Genomic DNA, 20,215 nt, shown 5'->3' on the forward strand with positions numbered 1-20,215 from the left:
AAAAATTATTTTCTAATGTTTTTTAGGCCGGCTTAACATCTGTTTGAATACGAAGCCCATTTTTGTTTAGGGGGGGGGCTGCTTATTTGGGAAGGGCGCTAATTAAATAAATTTGCTTTAACTCTAGGTTGTTTTTTCTGCATGTGGTTTTCTTTGGCTGCTTAAATTTTGCAGACTGCAATTATTCTGCATTTTTTTTATAACTCGTTTTTAACGATCTATGTAATTTTCTTATCGGTCTTCGGTGTAGAAATCTCACAGAAATGACACAGCCCCTTTAACTCTCTTATTGTTTCAAATAATTTGTAACCGACAATTAACCAACCAGTCATAACATGACCCGAAACATTATTTTGTTAAATATTGTAGAATAATTCAGTGATGAAAGATACCATGAATAAATAGAATTAATTTATAAGTGTTCGGTTGATTTATCTCGAGTCTAGGCAGCATCACATCCGTAAAATTCAGCTCGCAAACATGTATCTTGTCCAAAGTATGTCTTGGGATGAATTCGGATGTATCTTGCGCGGATAGGTGAAGGCAGCTTGTTTTTCACAATACTATGCCTGTCTCGGTTTCCTGTGAACACCTGAGAAGGAGGCAAGTTATGTTAATACAATGGGTGAATAACTTGTCAGGTGCTCGCGCTTTTGATTGGCCTATTCCAATCCACAATGGGTTATATATATATTTCCTAGCTTAAACATTTCGGTCTATGATCTGAAGTTTTCATCTCTGAAGAGTGTCAGACGAAAAGCTTTGGTTTACAAAAATGTTTGCTTTTTCCAAAGCCATTTTAAAGTTTTGTACCACTAAAAGATTGATTAATTTTGACTTAAACAAGAAAAATGCAATGATTGTATAACATCCAATGGAAACTATAAATTAGCATGGTAAAAACAAAATTTCTTACGGCTCTGGTCCATGTCCCGGCTGCCTGGAGTATATCATAATAGAGGTTGCCGTTCTCACTGTATGTGACTTCGTAGCTTGTAACCCAGTTGTCCCATGTTGGATGTCCCTGCGTTGCCACTGCGAATACTTGCATTATTTTCCCCAAGTCAACCTTGATTAAAAAAGGAGTTATCTTTTTAGGCCTAACTCTAGTGAACATACTAAAGGAATCACATTCCTCTTAGAAGGTTGAAAATTTTATGCCATGAAGTCTAATGGATTTAATAATATTTTTCATCTAAGTCAAACCTTAGGTTATTCTACACTTACGTTCAAAAAGTATTTACATATATTTACAGAAAACTTTTTACACACCAGAAAAGCTGCATTCAATGAGCAGCCAACAATTGGTGCAATATCGCGAAATCCATTTGCTTTATTTTAGTAGAAAGCAATTTATAAGCGCTTCTCTTAACTCAGTTCTTGAGTTTTCAGAGCTTCCATGTTTTCGTCTCGAGGCCTATAGAAATTTTATAGTCGATGTTTTTTTTTATTTTTTGGCGTACATAAAAGGCTTCAAAATATCAACAATGTCTTGTGAAAATTTCATGGAAATAGCTGCCGTACTTTTTTAATGAGAAAGATTTTAAAAAGTCTTTTTAAATTTGTTGCATAAAATGTCTTCGAAGTTTCGAAGTGTGTCCTAATATTTTTGAACGTAAGTGTAAATATTGAGTTGATATATTCTATATTCCAAGAAAGCTGATTCAAGGCTTCTTCCAAATGCCATAGAAGCTTCTATGTTCAAAAAACGGCGTCAAGTCAAGGTAAAGAATAGTTCAAGCTAATAGACATTGCTTTTAGAGTGATTTTGAGAACGCTTTTCGTTTACAACTTGTCGAAATAATTGTAGTAAAGCTTGAAACGCGAGAATTGAGGGCATTTGTGTATACTTACATTGTTACTATTCATTGCCGTCAAGTTGCTAGAAAGACTTATGATAACATATTTCATGTTTTACCTGCACATATTGCATGGCATTGTTGTTGTAAGTGCACCATACTTTGTAATTATTCAGCCTAGCTTCGTAACCTTTGTGATTCAAGTCATAAATCGAGGATGCAGTTATCTGCGAGTTCAGTATCCGTCCAGAGGCCATGCCAAGAGGCCTGACATTGTCGACACAACCTACAAAAGAGTTGCAAAGATGGGTTCTAAAACATTATCAAGCAACTTGTCCTTTATAGGGAAAGCTATCTTAAACTTATTTGTCAATAAGATTGAATAAGGCCTGTTTTAGGTTACAATCACAATTTAATTGCTAGAATTCCAAAAAAAGGAGTGCATGATGAGGATGTCATAGTTTTAACGTTTATCAACTTTCGCTTTTTTATAAATTACTTAGTTCAAGGCATAGTTCCTTATGTTCCTGATATTTAAATTTTTTTATCACATTAATGTACCTGAGACTATTTGCACATTTAGTGCCCTGAAAGTGGCATTAAAGACGCAAGTAAAAATTTAAATCAGGAGTACTATGATACATTGTGGCCAAAAAGTCCAAAAACACAAAGAAAGAAGTTTGAAATATGTAAAAGATAAAGGTCATTGATAGCAAATCGGCTTCCATATTGTGAAATGTTTGCAGTGATAGAATATTCAAAATTTAGAAAATACTTAAGGTTTTTGTCTTGAGCAAGTTCGTTATAAAGTGGTTTCTTACAAAGAAGGTTTTGACCTTTACTTTCACGGTGAAAAAGCACGTTGATTTGTTGCTCCTTGTTTGTTAAATTCGAATTATTCCTTTCTTCGTTTTATATAAGAATTTTGTGCAGCCTCAATAATTTTAAGATATTTTCCTTTCGATCCTGAATATATTCTTACAGTATTCTCACTTTTTTAAAATCTGGTATAGTTTCATTTAAACATTGCCAGTCCTCGAATAATAACCATGCTTTTTGAAAGATGAGATATGCCAGTCATGCAATTTTCGGTTTTGAGCAAAGCAAAGCGGGCAATTACGGGAAAAGTGCGACAGAAATCTGTGAGTTGAAGCTTAGAAATGTTCTCATAGCATTTTTATGAATATTCTTAACAAAAAGAGTGGACATTCAAGTGTCAATATGTACCTGTTGGGATTGCTGGCTGTGTTGAATCCTCTGATAAAAAAATACAGATGTTAGAAGACAATAATAGAAGGAAGCCTTATAATAAAACAATATGGATTTGCTTTTGATAGTCTGAGAACAAACGTTCAAAGCAGTTCGTTTTTTATTAAATATGTTCTCTTCGTACACCACAAGCAAATGTGTGTTTGATTAAAATGTGTCGGTTTGTATTGCTGAAGATATTAAAAATATCCAATCAAATGTTTACATTTCAAAGGAGAACAGCCTACAGTATTCCCAGGCAGATTAAACATAGATAGTAATTATCCGAACATTTCCGAAAAATAACTGAGTTTTGTACATTTTCATAAGACAAAGAGGCTTTGTCTGTCTTGTCATGTGACAAACTCCAGTAAATTGAGGTAGCGAATGATTTATGTAGATAAGCCGATAACTTTTGCAGATAAATGTCTTTGTACTATATATAAAAAAGAAATGGTTAAGTTTTAATCAGTGTTTAACTGCCATTTGCTAAAACCTATTTATCCTTTTCTTTTTATTATTTCTCTACTGTAGTCACGTTCTCTTTTCGTATCTCAGACTCTACTTTCACGGTACCTATGTTTCCATGAACCGATTTAACATGAACGTAGACTTTGGAAAAGTCTGGTTCCATTATGGACTGTAAATTGAACACAAGTAAGGATAAAATTGAATTCTAATAGGCCAGATTTGTTTTGATTTTGATGTATTTTTACCATGGTACATATGTCAGTCTCGATCTCTAAAACGTTCGATGATATTTAAGCAAACATTAAAATTAGATAAACATTGGCAAATAAAAACAAAGACCAAAATCTCGTCAACTTAAAGGATCTTGCGCAACCGGCATGCCTAGCGGCAACTGTCTTGTATTTTCATGCAGTACGATATTAGGCCGGTTTTCGAATTATAATCGCAAAGCATGCCGGTTGCGTATGAGCCTTTCAAGGCAATGGACTGATGCTGAAGTGGCTTAAACCATCTGTTAATTGAATATTGGCCAACCAAGAAGCGCCTGGGTGGTATCATGCTTACTGATTGGTTAATGTTGAGTGACAGATGACCTAAGCCTTTCGGATTGACAGATTGATTGACAGATGACTTCAGTATTTGTCAGCGGCTTGATTGAAGAAATTAGGGTCTAAGATGATATACTTTGAGATATTGAATGCAAGGAAATGAAATTTGAATTCAGTTGAATATTGGGCCTAAAGCACTAAGACATACCATATCCGTAGAGCTCAATTCGCAAACAAATGTCGTTGCCATGAAATGTTTGTGGATTCACAATAATACCAAATGCTTTTAGGCTTGTAGTAAATTTGTGTTTTACTGGAGTGTTTCTTGATGTTGGGCCGGTGAATATCTTAAAAAAAGAATTGAATATGCATCATATTCCGTAAATGGTATTGTTTGTTTATAACATAACGTGCAGTTTGCTGCAGGCAAATCTGTAGCAAGCTGCCTGTCCCCTGAATAATTTTATCTTGCATATTAAGGGGTTAAGGTATTAATTTTCAAAAATGTATATAGAATCAATACTAATTATTGACTTTGGTTTATAACTTTAGTTGGTTTTGAGTTTTGGTCTTGTATCGGACCTTTATTCTGAAGTTTTATGAGTGTCTGACGAGAAAGCTTTTAGTTAATATGTCGTGAAATGTTTGCTTTTTTCAAAGCCATTTTCAAGTTATGTACCGCAAAAAAACTGTTCACATTTTGGTCTTGTGTAGAAAGTTGATGATAAGGCCGTAATGTTTGCAGCACACAGTGGTGGCGCCAGAGGGGGGGCAGGGGGGGCTACAGCCCCCCCGTCGGAGGAGGCTAGCCCCTCCGTCGGAAGATAAATTATGCTTGAATTTTTTTTGTCGGAGCGAATTTTTTAAGTTTTGGCGGAAATAGAAATTTCTAAAAGGACTGTTATCAGAATTCAGGAAGCGTAGAATTGCTCTGTGAAACAATTTTGATTCTTGGACTTGAATTTTCGATATGTAGAAGTGCGTATTCCACCGCTTAGGTCTGTTCCTATAAAGTTACGTTGTGTTCCAGTTTTCCTTAAGTTCAGTTGGTTGCTTTTTATTTAAATTCATACTTTCCAAAGATAGGCCCTACTTGAATTGGCAACGTTTGATGAGTTGTAAAGATTTAGAGTAGTTTTAAGCTTATCTAGAGGCAGCTTTCAAAAAAAATTTCCAGGGACGCCGGAGAAGGGGGGCGCGGGGGGGCAAGCGCCCCTCCTGCCCTTTGCTAGGAGGGGCAAGGGAGGGGGCAAACGTGCCCTTAGTAATATGTCAAAAAACGTAGTAAAAAACACGATTACACCATTTTGATAGCATTTTTAGCCAATCTAATGGGTGTAGCCACCAAAATTTTCCCGGGGGAGTACCCCCGGACCCCCCGAATTTTCGGCTCGCAACGCTCGCCTTCGGTCTCCAGTACCCTTACAATTCCTTGTCGCCCCCTAGCCCTATCGTTCTCTAAAAAAATTAGCCCCTCCGTCGGAAGTGCTAGCCCCTTTGTCGGAGGAAACCTAGCGCCACCACTGGCAGCACAGTGCTTCTTATGAATAGCAATGTTAGCAATGAGTGAGAAAAGCGCAAATTAACTTTCTAACTCGGGACACAAGTTATAATACAAGTGATGGGGGGGGGGGGGGATTTGCCACCTTAGAAAGACATGCTATAGCCATCAGAAAATCAGTGGTGAGATTACATTTCCATATTACCGATAGTGAGTTTGACTGTTGGTGCATCGAGGAATTTTTGATGCAAAGACCATCACGATAAGCCGACAAATAACTCTGGTTAAATTTAGTTTGATCATTGTACAACAAATAACACATAGTTTAATCTGTACAACAAATAACACATAAGACCTAAAACGAAAATAGAAATTAATGGAAATTATATTTTTTCCGATGTTTTGCCCTTATCAGGGTCAACACTCTTTCTCAAATAAACAGTCCCAACAGATTTCGATAGCGATGGCAATGCAATGAACAAAATCGGCCTAATTGGAGTCTAAACATTCGTATAAATTGACAAAAGCACAGAAAAAATCGACCAGGCCGTTAAGTCCGTATTTTGAATAACTCTTTGAAAATAAAACTGTTAAAAACCTAAACCTTTGAAAATCGTTTACCCTTAACCAACCTTATCGATTCCATTTTCTTGCAATGTCTTCCACAAGTATCCATCTTCTGTGTATTTTATCTTGTAACTTGTTACCCAATTGTCCCATGTCGCTTGGCCTTGAACAGAAACTCCAGAAATGACTTGCCTCTTGTCAAAATCAACCTAAAAATGAAATCGTTACAATTAATCCAAACTCTACAAAACAAAGTTATTTCAAATGATTTATAAAAGAAATAATCGAACAGATGATCTGTAATAACGCTCGACGTTTCTTTATGTTTACGATCATTTGAGTTGTTCTTTGTTATTTTATGTATTGTTAGTTAAGCAAAAGGTTTTTAGCTTTGCCTAAGCGAAATTGAATTTGATTTCTGTTTTCGAAAAAGGCGATCATCCAGACCCTTATAAACTGGTCTGTTCCGTGCTTATTCCAACTTGCACACCATTGCAATGACCCTGGTTGATTCATTCTAGCGTAGAATGGAAGGTGGTTCAAATCCCAGTCACTCGACGATGAAAGCTGATAATTCTTGATGCTTTTGTCTTCCATCCCCAATGGGTTATCTTCTGGCTTACCTGCAACGTCAAATGTATTTTAAGTTTATTCTTGGAAAAATTTACAGCACCACAAAGTCAAGAACGGATAATTTTTTGGTAAGCGTTATAAGTTACTGGAAAAATGACGGTAATACAAGAACAACTGATATAAAGAATATAAGTCTTTCGTTTGACTTCATTGTTGGAATTGGAGACAGAAAAAAATTAACCAGGCGATTTTGCCTGATGAGGATGCAAACGAAAGATAAACAGCAAAGATCAAAAGCTAATATGTTGACTTTTTACTAATATGATAAGTTAAGGGCTGACTGACTATTTACTATAATTCATTTTCAATGTTTAGCTTTTGTTTTGGTTTGCTGCATGAATTTGACTTTTTTGTTTCTCCTAACGATTTCTACATGCTCCAAAAATTATTCAAGATGGTTTTTTACAGTACCACAAAATTGAAAACACAACACTACAAATCAGATTTGCATGTTCACAAAACGGCAACGAAACCTCGTTAGAATAAACTCTGACTCAAAGTTGATTTTGTATGGCAGAATGTCAGACTTATTGGATTGAAACTGTTTTCTTGTTGAAAGTATATGAGGTATGAAGTGATTGCCACCATGGGCAGAATAGGGCCCGGAAAAAAGGGCCTTAGTTTTTGTTTTCAGGATATGCAATTGGGGGCACTTATCACCCTTAGGAACAAATAATTGTTTCTTGAAAAGAAGGGAGGGAGCACATGTGGTATTTACTACTTAGGATATTCCTAGTAGACTGCCTCTAGAGGAAACGGAACCTATTCTCTGATCCGGGCAATTTTTTCTTCACTTTTGGCAAAAATGGATCATAGAATTGGAATTTTCATGTTGAAATTAGTCTGTGCTGAAAATTTTCTAGTTGTTTGGCGAAGTAACCCATTTTCAAGATTTTGCTTTTCCTATACATTCAATGGAATCTGTTGCTGTAGTGAAATTTTTTCACTGCAGCAGCAAATTCCGGTCAAATCTAAAGAAATATCTAAATATTCAAAACAAAGTAGCTCGCGACCGAACGGTTCAAACAACATGATTTGTTCAGTATAAACTAATTTAAAGACGAAGATTTCTTTTTTGAAGTCCATTTGTGAGAAAGATCCATAGATAACGAGATGAAAAATCAATGACGTCAACCCGGAACGGGAATTTCGTAGGTTCAAGAACACACGATGGTAGGGTTGCATAGCATTTTAGTAGGAGAATCGTAGGAAAAGTATTTTTAGCAAATACTCCACACATGTTCTCTAGACTGATTTTTAGATTTCATAAGATTACTTAGGCTCTTGTTTGCATTGTTTTTATTTCATCCGCATAAAAATATTCTCCAAAAGTTCTCGATGTCCATTTGTTGGCACTGATAATTTCATTTGCAACTTTGCTTTGGAATAGTGAGATCAGAAAACAGAAACCGAGTTTGATATCTCTACAAAATGTAAAGGCAACTCTGTAACTTTGCTGATGTATAAGGAACTTTGTTTGAATACGTCACAGAGTAAATGGCTATACACTGAGTAAATGGCTTTGACAGCAATACAATCCATTAATACTGTTTCGTCATCCTTTAATTAGATCACGACTGCTTGAATAGATGTATCTAACACGTAAATTTGTGTATCGTCAGCGAAGTTCCATATCTTCGATTCCCTATACATATATAGTATGTTGTTTATGCGATGTCGAGAAGTAAAGGACTGAGAATAGACCTTGTGGTACACATATTGAGATGATTTATAATTGGTTGGTCAGGTAACTATAAACAAGATTTTATAAGACTTTTTGTAACATGAAAATTGAACATCGCAAACAGTAGATCTAGAGGGATGCAACTATATGCGCTCGATAGAACTTTAAGGGTGTTATTCGCGATCTCTGACATATCGATACAGTTTCTCAAAGTCTCGACAACACGGAAAAAATGAAGGCATTGCTTTTGCTACACGTATTGAGCGCAGGAAGACTTGAGCATGTAAGCATGGTCAATAATATCCACATCCCATTCGCTCTTTGTCATATTTTACAGAATTTTTACAGTGCTAGATTAAAGCAAAAATTAGGAATTTCACTCACAAGAACCATCTTTGAAAAAAATGTCGTCGATGGCAATATCACTTTCATATCCCAAGCCCCTCTCCGCTACGAATTGTATCTAAAATAACAAACAACAAATATAGGCCAAATATAAGGATTTTTAGTGTTTTGTATATATTACAAAATCATACTGTTTAAATATTGGAGAGTTATGATGATTATATGTGCATGATCTTTGCATGATGATGTGTACAGTACAATGTGACTCAAGTTTCTCGATGGTCCCTTTATATTTGTCGCGACTGCCCGTGCATTTCCGGAACTTGTACTTTTCAAAGGGTTGAGAATGGATTTCAGATTACAGTGAACTCCCACTTATTCGAAGTTTCAATGGGAGAGGAGATGTGTAAAGGGGTTCCATTAAATGAAGGAGTATTTTCATAGGGCTTTTCTCAAAGGAAATAAAAAATCGATGCGAATAACAAGAAACTTTGAATAAATGTCCCAGTCCGAATAAATTGGAGCCCACTGTATTTCAGCATTCGGTTTTAAGTTCCATAGGTAGTCTTCGTTTTTGATTATTTTCGAACTTTCAGTTGAAACAAAGATTGATAACATTGTGAAGACGACGCCTAAAAAACACCACTCCTATTTCCAGAAATCTGGGTTTAATCTTGCTCGTAAGAAAACATATTTGTTTATGGTTCACCTTAAAATGATTTGGTGTGCTAAAAACGATTTCTTCGTTTTTCCATTGGTTGCCTTGATCTCCCGAGATCGTTTTGAGTAGAGTTGTCCCAGTGACTGTATCCACAGAATTGACTTTCAATGATCCCATTGCTGCACCCAACATATGATACCAGAAAGAAAGACACTTCTTTCCAGAGGAAGACCCGCCCATCAACTTGCTTGTTAAAATTGCTTTCTGACCCGAATAAGCTGGACTTGATGCCTCCATGTAGACGTATGACCCTAAAGATTGAAGCAAGAAGTTTTATAAATGAACCATTCATTGTTTTGTTTCTACTTGCAAAAAAATTGCTGTTTTTGTCTAAAAGTGCTCGTTACTGTATGGGCAGAGCTGTACCTGTGTCCTGAGTGTTCTGCAGGACAATGCGCGGGATAAGCAGGCTAGGCGGACTCGCAGTTGGTATTATATATGCAGTAGCCTAAATTAAAACCAACATACAATGGCTACTTAATGATTCTTACCTTGTCCTGAAGTGTGATCACCGGTTGGTCCAGTTCCAGCGCTGGGTGTTCCTCCAGCCAGCCTTTGCCAATCCAATTGATCCCCTGTTGTCTCATTCACCCATCCACACATGCCATTTTCAAATTCACAGTCATCTGGCCCCAAATTACAGCTTTTTATTTTGCAGATACTTGACATTGTCGATTGGCCAACGCAGTCGCTCCCTCCATTTTTGGGTGCTGGGTCATTGCAAACACGGGTTCTGGTAATTACCCCCGCATCACATGTTTTACTGCAAGGGCTCCAAGACGACCAGCGTCCCCAGTTCCCGGCGATTGGCGCTTAAAGAGACAGTCAAGAAAAGCTTTGTTAATAACGGAAGCAAGAAAGATGCAAACGTTGATTTATCTTGGAAAATCTCAATTTACAGACTGAACCTTCCCTTTTTCTCATTATAAAGGAGACGTTTTCTGTTTTAAGAATCATAATTGATCATAATCATCATAATCCACAGAATTTATTTCTATTGTGAATAGGTAGGGTTGTTACCGTTACATTCACTTTGTGCGCATTGCACTCTTTCCGATTGAACACCATACGCATCAACAGCTGGACATTTTGACAAATCAACATGGCTGCAAAACCGTTGCCTCTCTTTGTAGCAGAGTGAGTCACAGGGCTTCCAGTTGCCCCATGTGCTGTAGTAATCTGTTGATTTACCTGTGCAAAAGATTATGAATCATAGTCAATTGTCAGACATAATAATGATAATGAGTCACGATAAAGCATCCTCGCCAATTATCGTCCCCATTCAATAATCATCATAAACTGTTTTCAATTCAACGAAAAATACAATAACTACAGAAACTACACTATTAAAAAGTTGAATTTATGCGTCTCGCATATGATCTCGGTGATATCTAGAGCGTTGCACATGTCGATGAAAGAGGAGCAGGAGAGACCAGAGATACCTAGGGAACTGATGGAAAGATTAACAAATATCATAAAAGAATAGGCCCAGGTTAGGATGTGAACGTGATGCGAGTTTCTCTTTCTTGCGATAAGCATTAACATCCAAATTAGTTTCGTAGCCTACTGCAAGGACGAGTTTGAATCGACGATTGCAGAAGAGACTAGAAGAAACTTAGGACGTAAAGAGTTATCCTGTTTTGATAAAGGGTGAGAGAAAGCCTGAAATGTTCACGTAAAGAGAGCAATGGGTAAGCTTTGAATAACTTGGATAAAAAGTTTAATGCAGAGTAATGGGGCAAAGTGTATGCACCTACTTCGAGGTATTTTTTGCCGCTGGCAACAATGTGAATTAAGTCGTTTTTAATAATGTATAAGATATTATATCAAAAGCAATCATTGTCATCATCATCATCATGGTCTTTTTCATTGTCATTGTCAAATCAAAACACTCGATGCTGAGCACTGGTGATATATAACTCACTTTGACAGTCATAAAGAACATTGAGCTCTGTTATGTCTTTGGGACTCAGTCCGTTCCTTTGACCAATGACGGCACTTGGGTTAGCAATTGGCACTATGGTCTTCTTCCCGTTTGCAGAAAATGCGTACGAACCATAATGCATCACACTGTCGTAATCATAATTGACAAGCATCTCGTGCTTTGTGTTTTTTTGAAAATTTGATTCCACGCCTGTAATTGGAGGAAATTTGGATTCAAGCACTGCATGGGGATTCTTTCATATGCCGGGACATAATGCTCTTTAGTATTATCAAGGGGAAAGCTTATTTACCAATTCTCAGTGACAAAAGTTGAAACTGTGTTTGTCTCTGAGACGCATAGCGTAGGCGAAAGCCATCAGTGGCTCGTCTGTAGAGAAAAGTTATTAAGTACAAGATTCAATCTAATTGATGCTAATTATTGCCTATTGATGTTTGCTATGGTCTGTTTTCTTCGTTAATTCTTGGGGGAGATGAATAGGTGAAGGCTTTTTAAGGAGTGGTGCATCCCTCTAATTTCAATCAAAGAGCATGCGCAAAAGAGATTGACTGTTATACACAATTGACTGTAAAGACTGGGGGTGGCAAATTCGACAAAAGAATTCAAATTTTTCTCTCCCCATAACATCCTTACACTGCAATATGTCCATGTCATCTCGTACCTGACCGAATGTTATCCCAAAATATTTCGATGAATTTGTCCCTGTCTCCTCGTGATTGTTCGTGCCAGAAACCGAGAGCGTGAAGTACTTCATGTATGATGATTCCCTTCTGATTGCAGCCGTTTCCTATAGATATTTCATTTATGCCACCGAAGTACCTTCCAACGTAAGACCAGCACCTATTTTCGCAGGAAACATTGTCATAATCTCAAACGAGGATGATTGCTACTTTAAGTTGAACGAAATTTTACACGGCTTTCTAGATTATTGAATCAGCGAAAAAGAAATATAAAGTTGATGATGATGGCGAGAAAAATACAGCATGACAAAAACTGACAAATATGCTGGTGGTAGAAAAAAATGTCAGATTCATTTATGGTAACATCGTCTGCAGAAATTAAAAGAAGCAACATTCTGGCTACGCCCGTTATGGCGAAATTGAGGCAATTGAATAATGAAAGAAAAAACCAGTCTCACCCGCTGCCCAAGAAGAACTTCAGATACTGTTGCTCGGCGTCTCGCTGCTTGAAAACAATGCAGCTGTTGTTTTGGATGTCACCGATGGCTTGACCAATCAGATCTTTAACGTGGTCTGGGATAGAGATTTGGTTTTTGTCAAAAAAGTATTTTACTTGGTACTAAAAGTGTCGCTCTCCTTCTAGTGGGCTAGCCAACTAATGAGTGATTAATAGAGTTCTCAAGTGTGACGTCACAAGAAAACTATTTTTAGAATTTTTCGAATGTTGACCATATAACATGAAAGAACACCATAAAATACTCCCATATATGCAAAATCAGTTAAATTTGTCAAAAATTGGGTGAGCTATGGCCAATCGAAGATTTGAAGTTTGCTAATGGATTACTGTTATTTTGGCTCAGTTCATAAAGTTATGAACTGAAACCAAATTGAAGAGGTTTGATGGAGCCAGAGCTTGTGTTCATGTGGTCATATCTCAGCCAATTCGTAATACCCTTAACTGATTTTGCAGATTTAGAGGTATTTCATGATGCTCTTTCAAGTTTTGGGAAAAAATTTCCAAAATTATAAAAGGATATTTTTGTGACGTCATCACTTAACAATTCTTTAGCTGAATCCCGTTAAGTCGGAACCTAAAGTCGGACCTATGAACAGACCTGAGTCGGACCTTCAATGGTATAAGGAAATAGTCGGACTTAGCGAGTGTCCGGCTTTCCGTATTTCCTCTAAAGAACGCCGCGGCGTTTATTACAAACTCCAAATTTTGGTTTATTAAAGGGGGGCGTTCAATACAAAATGAAAAGTTTGTCAAATGAAAAAAGACAAGAAGAGTGCGACGAAAAACAGACTTTAAACATTGTTTTTTGCCAAAAACACATAATAAAGATTGTGTGAACAATTTCTAAAGTTCACAAAAGATGTGTTGGAATCTCAATATCCCTGTTTCCGCCAAAGCCCTCGTCACTATGGTATTAAAATTTTCATAAATTTCGAATAGTAAGGGCATGAGCGTTACTTCTTGTTTGGTGTGTTTTCTAATGAGCGCCGCTTTTCAAAATGCGGCGCTCAATAGAGGGCGGCGTTTATCAGAAAGTGGCGTTTATCAGAGGGCGGCGTTCATTAGAAAAAATACGGTATCTGGAATACGTCTTGACAGGATACACTGTAGTAGCAAGTCAAAGGAAGCTCTCTACATTTGAATCCTGTTCTTGGAAGAAAAATTCAAAACACTTTTGTTCTGCTGAGCGTAAGGCCATTCGACCTTATCTAAGATCGTTTTAAAGTCATTTACCTAGTTTTATTCAGAATCGTCATTAAGAGAAATAAAAAATTGGTTTTTTTACATAAAACCATGATAGAGTCAGAGGCTTTAATGTTTTAAAACTTCTGCGTCATAAACACGGTGGAGGGTTGCCTTTCTCTAATTATTGACATATTTTATACTACAAAGTCTTTGTAATGTATATAAAAGTTATTTTTGATGCTTTATGCTGTTGTTGATGCTGACTGCCACGGGCCCTTATTCTATTTACGCGAAATGGCGTCCAACTAGGAAAAACGTCTTTCTTACTCACCCAATTCCGGTTGAATCACGTAAGGTACTACTTTTCCAACCCATAGATTACGTTTGTCGTCAACTGTATTTCTTTTCTCATTTATTGCGTCTTGCAACATCTCTTGGCCACCAGGTATATCAGATACTTTTGTCTTTTTTGGAATTACCGCGATGTCTCCTTCGTATAAGGCTGTTAAGTCTTTTTCTATTGACAGAAAAACACGATTTTTAAAAGCAAAACTGTGTCCCAAAAATTACACTTAAGCCTAAGATGAGACTTGGCTCATAGACCAAAAGGAGGAAGAGCATAAGAACCTAAACGGGATATGGCCCAGGCCTAAAAGGGGTCCAGTTCAGATACCTGAGAATACGGAATTAAGACTTAGCGGAAAGCGGAATAGAATTCTAAACGGGATACAGAGTCCTCAAAGGGACGCGGGACACAGACCTAAATGGAACATGGCACAGGGGCCTTAATTATTTGAAGGGTGGCTTGCAATAAAGATTTTCCTAACGTTCGCGGCGAATGCTCGTATGGTTTTTCTGCTTATACCCTGGTAATAAAAATAGATTTTCGTTGGATAGTCAGGTCAAATTATTTGATTTTACTTATTAGTAAATATTTCCAGTTAGTCAACCTTTTATTGAAAGTCGCCACTTTGAAGCTGAAATTAAATTTTTTCAGACATTAATGCGTTTATTAGATCTACCTCAAGGATTTTTCAAATGAAAGATTTGTTTAAAGCACATGAAAAATTTGATTCATTTACTGTCATGAAAATGTTTAAGTTCTGAGATGCCGACATTGAATGGGCAGCTAATTGAAATCAAGATCAAAAATGAAATTTTCGGTTGAATTCGAATTGATAATATCCACAGAGTTTTTTAAACAAAAGTAGACAGATATTAATCTTTCTACAAATTTGCATTTTGACTGGTATTTATAAGTAACTTTAAAGAATATTCCACGTACACACCCGCAGATATACCGCAGATACGCCGCAGATACACCGCATCTCCCGAAACTACCCTTCCTGTAATATTGCAAACATTAACATTTTCTAACCCGCTAAGCGATTGTCTCTTTACTTTTCATGATAAAGTTTGAATAAAGATTCACGGTGTAATTCGCAGCAGCAGTAATTTCTTGCATTATAGAGAACTATGTTTGTTGCAAACATCGAGCATTTTTGCAAGATAAAAAAACAAGCTCAGAACAAAAAATGGTATGCCCAGGCTGCTATGGAATTTAACGCGTATATTCCGAAAAGGCACGAGAAAACAAGAATGATCAGATCCGAAAACAAGATCTTTTTAAAAAAATATCGAAGAAATATTCGTTCAAACAATCTTTTGGTGATACAAAACTTTGAAATGACTTTGAAAAAGGAAAAAACATTTGAGTTAACTAAAGCTTTTCGTCTGACACTTCAGAGTTTAAAACGTCAGAACATAGATCGAAAACTCTACGCTAGGAAATATATATACCCAGTTGTGGATTGAAATAGGCCAATCAGAAACGCGAGCACATGAATATTGAGGTTGACCAATCAGTGTCGCCTGCCTATAGAGAATTCGCCCATAAATATTCGTTCCTTTCCAGCAGAGAGGATGATGCTTTAAGAAGGTCAAACCGACTATTGCCGACTTATATATTGACTTGTCCGGATTTGGAGGGGGGGGGGGGGGGAGGTTAAATAGGCTGCAGCTAGGGGCACTAAAGTTGAGTTAAAGGAAGTTTCTGTATCGTAAATAAATAGCCTCAACTAGCTGACGCAAATCTGGTCACAAGTAGGGGTGATGAATCTGGGGCTCGAAACTAAAATAGTATATGTGTCAAATAATTCTATATTTTATAATACTAACGAACGGGGTCACTTTGCGTTAATATTTCTGACCAGAATATCCCCTCATTGATACGAGAAGCCCACTGAATTCTTCTGCCATGCGTTGTATACAAGCAGGCCTTAGTTATTGAGATGTGAATTGGCTTTTAGCAAAGTTTTTCATTACGTTTGTAACAATAATTTCTTGATTTGGTATAAACATTTTTCTCAATCTTCGGTCGCTTTTCCATTTTATTATCTTTCTACACAGTTAACCCTCTCTTGCTTTCGAGCAAATTAGATATATTACAACTTATCAAAATATACAAATCTTAAAAATTAAAGCATATGACCTTATAAGCATATGATCTTCGAGGGAGTTGCTTTTTGAGGGTCTAGCCCTTTAAATGCGTCTTTAAGTTTCTTTTAAAGCAATTTTTGACAGGTCACAGATCGAGCAGGTTCCTTCACCCCGTAGAAGTAAAGCGCCCCAAAGAGGGAACAGCCTCCTCGGTCTTGCAAATCTGAAACAACAATTAACCCACACGATCCTGCCGTCGGTCGCATTTACTAGTTAACCAAGACCACCTTAACCCGTTTTGGAGAAATTCGCAGGACTATCGAGTTACGCTCATATGATGATTGGAATATGCATTCGTTAAACATTTTACTGGGACATGGTTTCTGATAATCTTCGTTCCGTTTTGAAATGTTTTAGATTTTAATATGCCATTCTAACTGCAATAACTCAGTGCTATTATAACATCGAGCACATGACATGAAAGCATATTTTGAGTTTTACTTCCTAAAATTATGAATGAAATTATGCTACTGTCATATTAACTCCGTGTTACGTATGAATATTTGAACGTTTTATACTAACCAGTATTGAGTCTCTGAATCATATCAAACGGATTTTTATCATTTTCGATTCCATCGCTTCTTTTCTCCTCTATTTCGATCTCGTCTTCCTTCAAATCTGCCTTTGAAAGATCTAAGATAAAAGAAAAAAATTCAAGTTGCAAGACGTTAACTTCCAAATGCCAATAAAACTTTTCCGAATATAATTTCCGGACAAAATTTCTCGGTTGCGTTTGTTTTCTTCGTGGTTTGGCTTTGAGGTTCCAGAAAGTTTTCTAGGATATTTCGAATCACATAATAATATATTGCAAAAGGGGCATATAAACTTGACATAAAAGTGGAGAATTTGTTGCAATTGAATGTAAAACGCCAGGTCCACTGTGTCTAAAGCAACCAACTTAGAAGAGACCCACGGAATCATCGAATGCGAAAATCTCTAGGCTCGCTAGCAAATCTCGACTGCAAATGAGGGAGATCGAAAAAAAGAAGGGACAGCAGGATAGGAAAAAAGAATTAAAGAAGAAACAATAAAGAAATTTGTTTATGCTAGTCTTTGATCGGTCGTGATTCTTTGATCATTGAGCTGCGTCTTTTATTTGTTTCGATAATGCACCCAAGAGCTCTTTAATTCTAGAAATCATAAGGTTCATGTTTACCAAGGGACCTCTTTCAGTTTGCATTTCTTTCCTACTTTTATTTTTATCCCCTTTGAGATTTATGCAAGCTTTCCCTTTGGAGTTACTGCTAGCCTTTTTAGCAAGTCCATGTTGCACTTACCTCGCGTAGGTATGGCGATGCCTTGGGATGCGAGCAACACAACGCACAACCAGATTACAGCTGCTCGCCAGCTTGATTCCATTTTGCTCAGCCAAACTCTCCTACGACTCAAATGAAACTCAATTCGTCATAGGCTCTGGTTTTATACAAACTATGTTTTTATTCTCATTCAATAATAAAGTGATTGTTTACTTTGATTCCATACCAAAAGTCCGAGATTTGAATATAACAATATGCAGCTAGTTGCTAAGTACTTTTATCTCTTTACAAAGATGTGGAAACTTCATGCTTTTTCGTGCCGGCCTTTTCCAGGGTCATTTAGCTATCCCACAAGGGTCGTGTTTGTCTATTTGCTTATTGAATTTGACTTGTTGTTTAGCTAGTATGTTCTTACCCAGGCTTCATCAGTGTCGCAGTTTGACAATTGTGTGCTAAAGCCGCAAATCAAATCCGACAACAATTATTATCTTATTACTGATATTACTAGATTTATTAAATTCCGTTAAAGATAATATTGATGTCCAGACGCTGTACGCAAAGAATATTTTACAATGGTGGGTAATCTTTTACAGGCTAGGCTGGGTAGAATTGACATCCAGGCCGTGCCCTAGTGTTTCCCACACTACAAAATCCAAGTATCGAACAGTGGACACACAGTTTGGCCAAACCTTTGTCTTATGTTTACCTGATAGCCGAGCTCTGATATCATCAAAGAGCATAGATAAAAATGGATGCAGATATTTTCGATTTGTGTTTGTGCTGGAAATTCTGGCGTCGGGTATATTTTTCTTGGATATTTGATATCAATACTTCTTAAGCTTCTAGGGTGTTAATTTTTTTGGGCCTAAGATTATAGGGAATTTTTATTATTATAAAAGTTTTCAAAGTTTAACTAACATTGTCCAGAATTTTGTGAAAAATGTTTGGCTATAGAAAATCACCCTTTTTTGTTAAACGAACCAAAGCTAGGATTTCCCTTTCCACGCGGGTCCACAGTGTTATTGTTGTCATTTCTACTATACAAAGTGAAAGTTAACAACATATATATGAGATATTTCCATCTCACAGTTGTAAGCAGTATCAACATGAAGTGCATAATCCACAAGGAAACACATTATTATGCATTCAAATGGAATCAAATCTAACATCTGCAAACCAACAATTACCTGATGCCCAGATGCAAGATATTTTCTGCAAACTCCGATAACTAGAAAGCAAGAGGTTCTTGTGTTTGTCTAAAAATACACCATACTTGCTGAGAAGTTGAAAGAACGCCACAGTTGAGAAGTTCTTGATCCTGATTCGGCTATTACTGAACCGCATGCAATGACTTGGTAACGGATAATTGATCGCCAATTATAGTCTAAGCAAGAATAAGGCCTCATGAAGATTGATCAAAGATGACACTGTTGGGAGTCTATTGATCTCTTTAAAGTTGGAACGATGGCATATAAAGTCTAAATATGGTTTTTACTGAATGCTTCCCAAACACTAATGTGTATTGAAATTAGGTAGGTAACACTTTAAAATATAGCGGTAACAGAAGATTTTTTTGCAAGCAAGATGGCCCGTGTTAATCTTAAACCTCAATGCTTCCTTTTGATAGTATGCAGTTTCAGCATAGTTATTCATTTATATTGTTTGCTATTCATTATTAGATATATGTACAACGTGCAAGTTTACAGTGCATGGAACAACATCTTATCCAGGTAACATATGTTATAGTACACCGCTTCAAGTATGCAGCCTCGTTTTAGAAACTAGTTAAAATTTGTTTCTGTTGCTAGTATAGTTATTTGTCTCCGGCTTTGGATTTAGAACTAAAAATCCATCCTAGTTATAAATTTCCACATTTCAGGTTTCCGAGACGTTAATTATATGGGAGAAATACAGGCTCGGTACTCTATAAAGGATATGACCGTGGAAGTGACTAGGGGTATGAAATCACGCTCTGAGTGATAAAGGTTTTCCCTTATATAATTTTGCAAACTTCCATTCGTGGCAAGCCCCATAAAGATGTTTTGACGAAGTGGAGGAGGATGAACAAAACAGGCAAACCTTGCTGTGCAACGAGAAGAAGAAATAAAAGCACAAGCGAATAACATGTGTCCAAGTCAGGCCAGAGTTGCTTACTGACTCAAATAAATTCTTGGGTCTACCTGAAAACTATTTTCGGTATCTTAGGCCTACGAAAAACTAGGTTATTTTGTCTAGGCCAACGTGAAATTTTTTTTCGTCAACGTACTTTGGCTCTGGCCTGGACAATCCGTAACAACTTGATGCTTTGCAAGTTCTATTGAATTTCTTGCATTTAAATTCAACCTCTATATATAGTCTTTCAGTGTAAGTAGTGTAAAGATCTTTCTTAACGTAGAATGTGTCTCTTCCATCACAGGTGATACATGTTGCCTTATTCAGCGTTATTTTTATACTATTTGTTTTATTTTTCATTCAATTCATTGGTTATCAAGGCTTTTTCTTTATTTTTAATATAAAGATACGAAAATATTATGTTTCATCTCATTCTAGAGTCGCTGGAAAAGCTTTAAAGAATTTAAAAGCTTATAATCGTATAAATATTTGTAAGTTTATAGATAT

General features: G+C 36.7%; 1 protein-coding gene across 1 annotated transcript; it reads right to left on the reverse strand.

Annotated features, from left to right (window-relative positions):
- Nucleotides 1–321: 321 nt before the first annotated feature.
- LOC135688726 (meprin A subunit beta) lies at nucleotides 322–17,856 on the reverse strand. Its single transcript, XM_065205690.2, has 17 exons — nucleotides 17,618–17,856; nucleotides 16,863–16,973; nucleotides 14,173–14,358; nucleotides 12,598–12,712; nucleotides 12,121–12,299; nucleotides 11,442–11,651; nucleotides 10,538–10,708; nucleotides 10,009–10,329; nucleotides 9,506–9,768; nucleotides 8,836–8,914; nucleotides 6,582–6,757; nucleotides 6,200–6,343; nucleotides 4,275–4,413; nucleotides 3,027–3,056; nucleotides 1,919–2,085; nucleotides 917–1,069; nucleotides 322–592 (listed from the first exon to the last, which is right to left on the reverse strand). Exons 1-17 carry the CDS (start codon nucleotides 17,697–17,699, stop codon nucleotides 443–445), a joined length of 2,676 nt encoding a protein of 891 aa, XP_065061762.2. The 5' UTR covers nucleotides 17,700–17,856; the 3' UTR covers nucleotides 322–442.
- Between the last annotated feature and the right edge of the window lie 2,359 nt (nucleotides 17,857–20,215).

This window comes from Rhopilema esculentum, chromosome 9 (genome assembly GCF_057945365.1).
Source record: "Rhopilema esculentum isolate cy_ngs chromosome 9, ASM5794536v1, whole genome shotgun sequence".
Taxonomy (NCBI): Eukaryota; Metazoa; Cnidaria; class Scyphozoa; order Rhizostomeae; family Rhizostomatidae; genus Rhopilema; species Rhopilema esculentum.

Coding starts and splice junctions, on each gene's coding strand:
- LOC135688726 (XM_065205690.2), bottom strand. CDS start 17,699: ATGGAATCAAGCTGGCGAGCAGCTGTAATCTGGTTGTGCGTTGTGTTG. Junction 2,086..3,026: donor ACAGCCAGCAATCCCAACAG/GTACATATTGAC, acceptor ACTCTTTTGTAG/GTTGTGTCGACAATGTCAGG. Junction 593..916: donor CCGGGACATGGACCAGAGCC/GTAAGAAATTTT, acceptor CCTCCTTCTCAG/GTGTTCACAGGAAACCGAGA.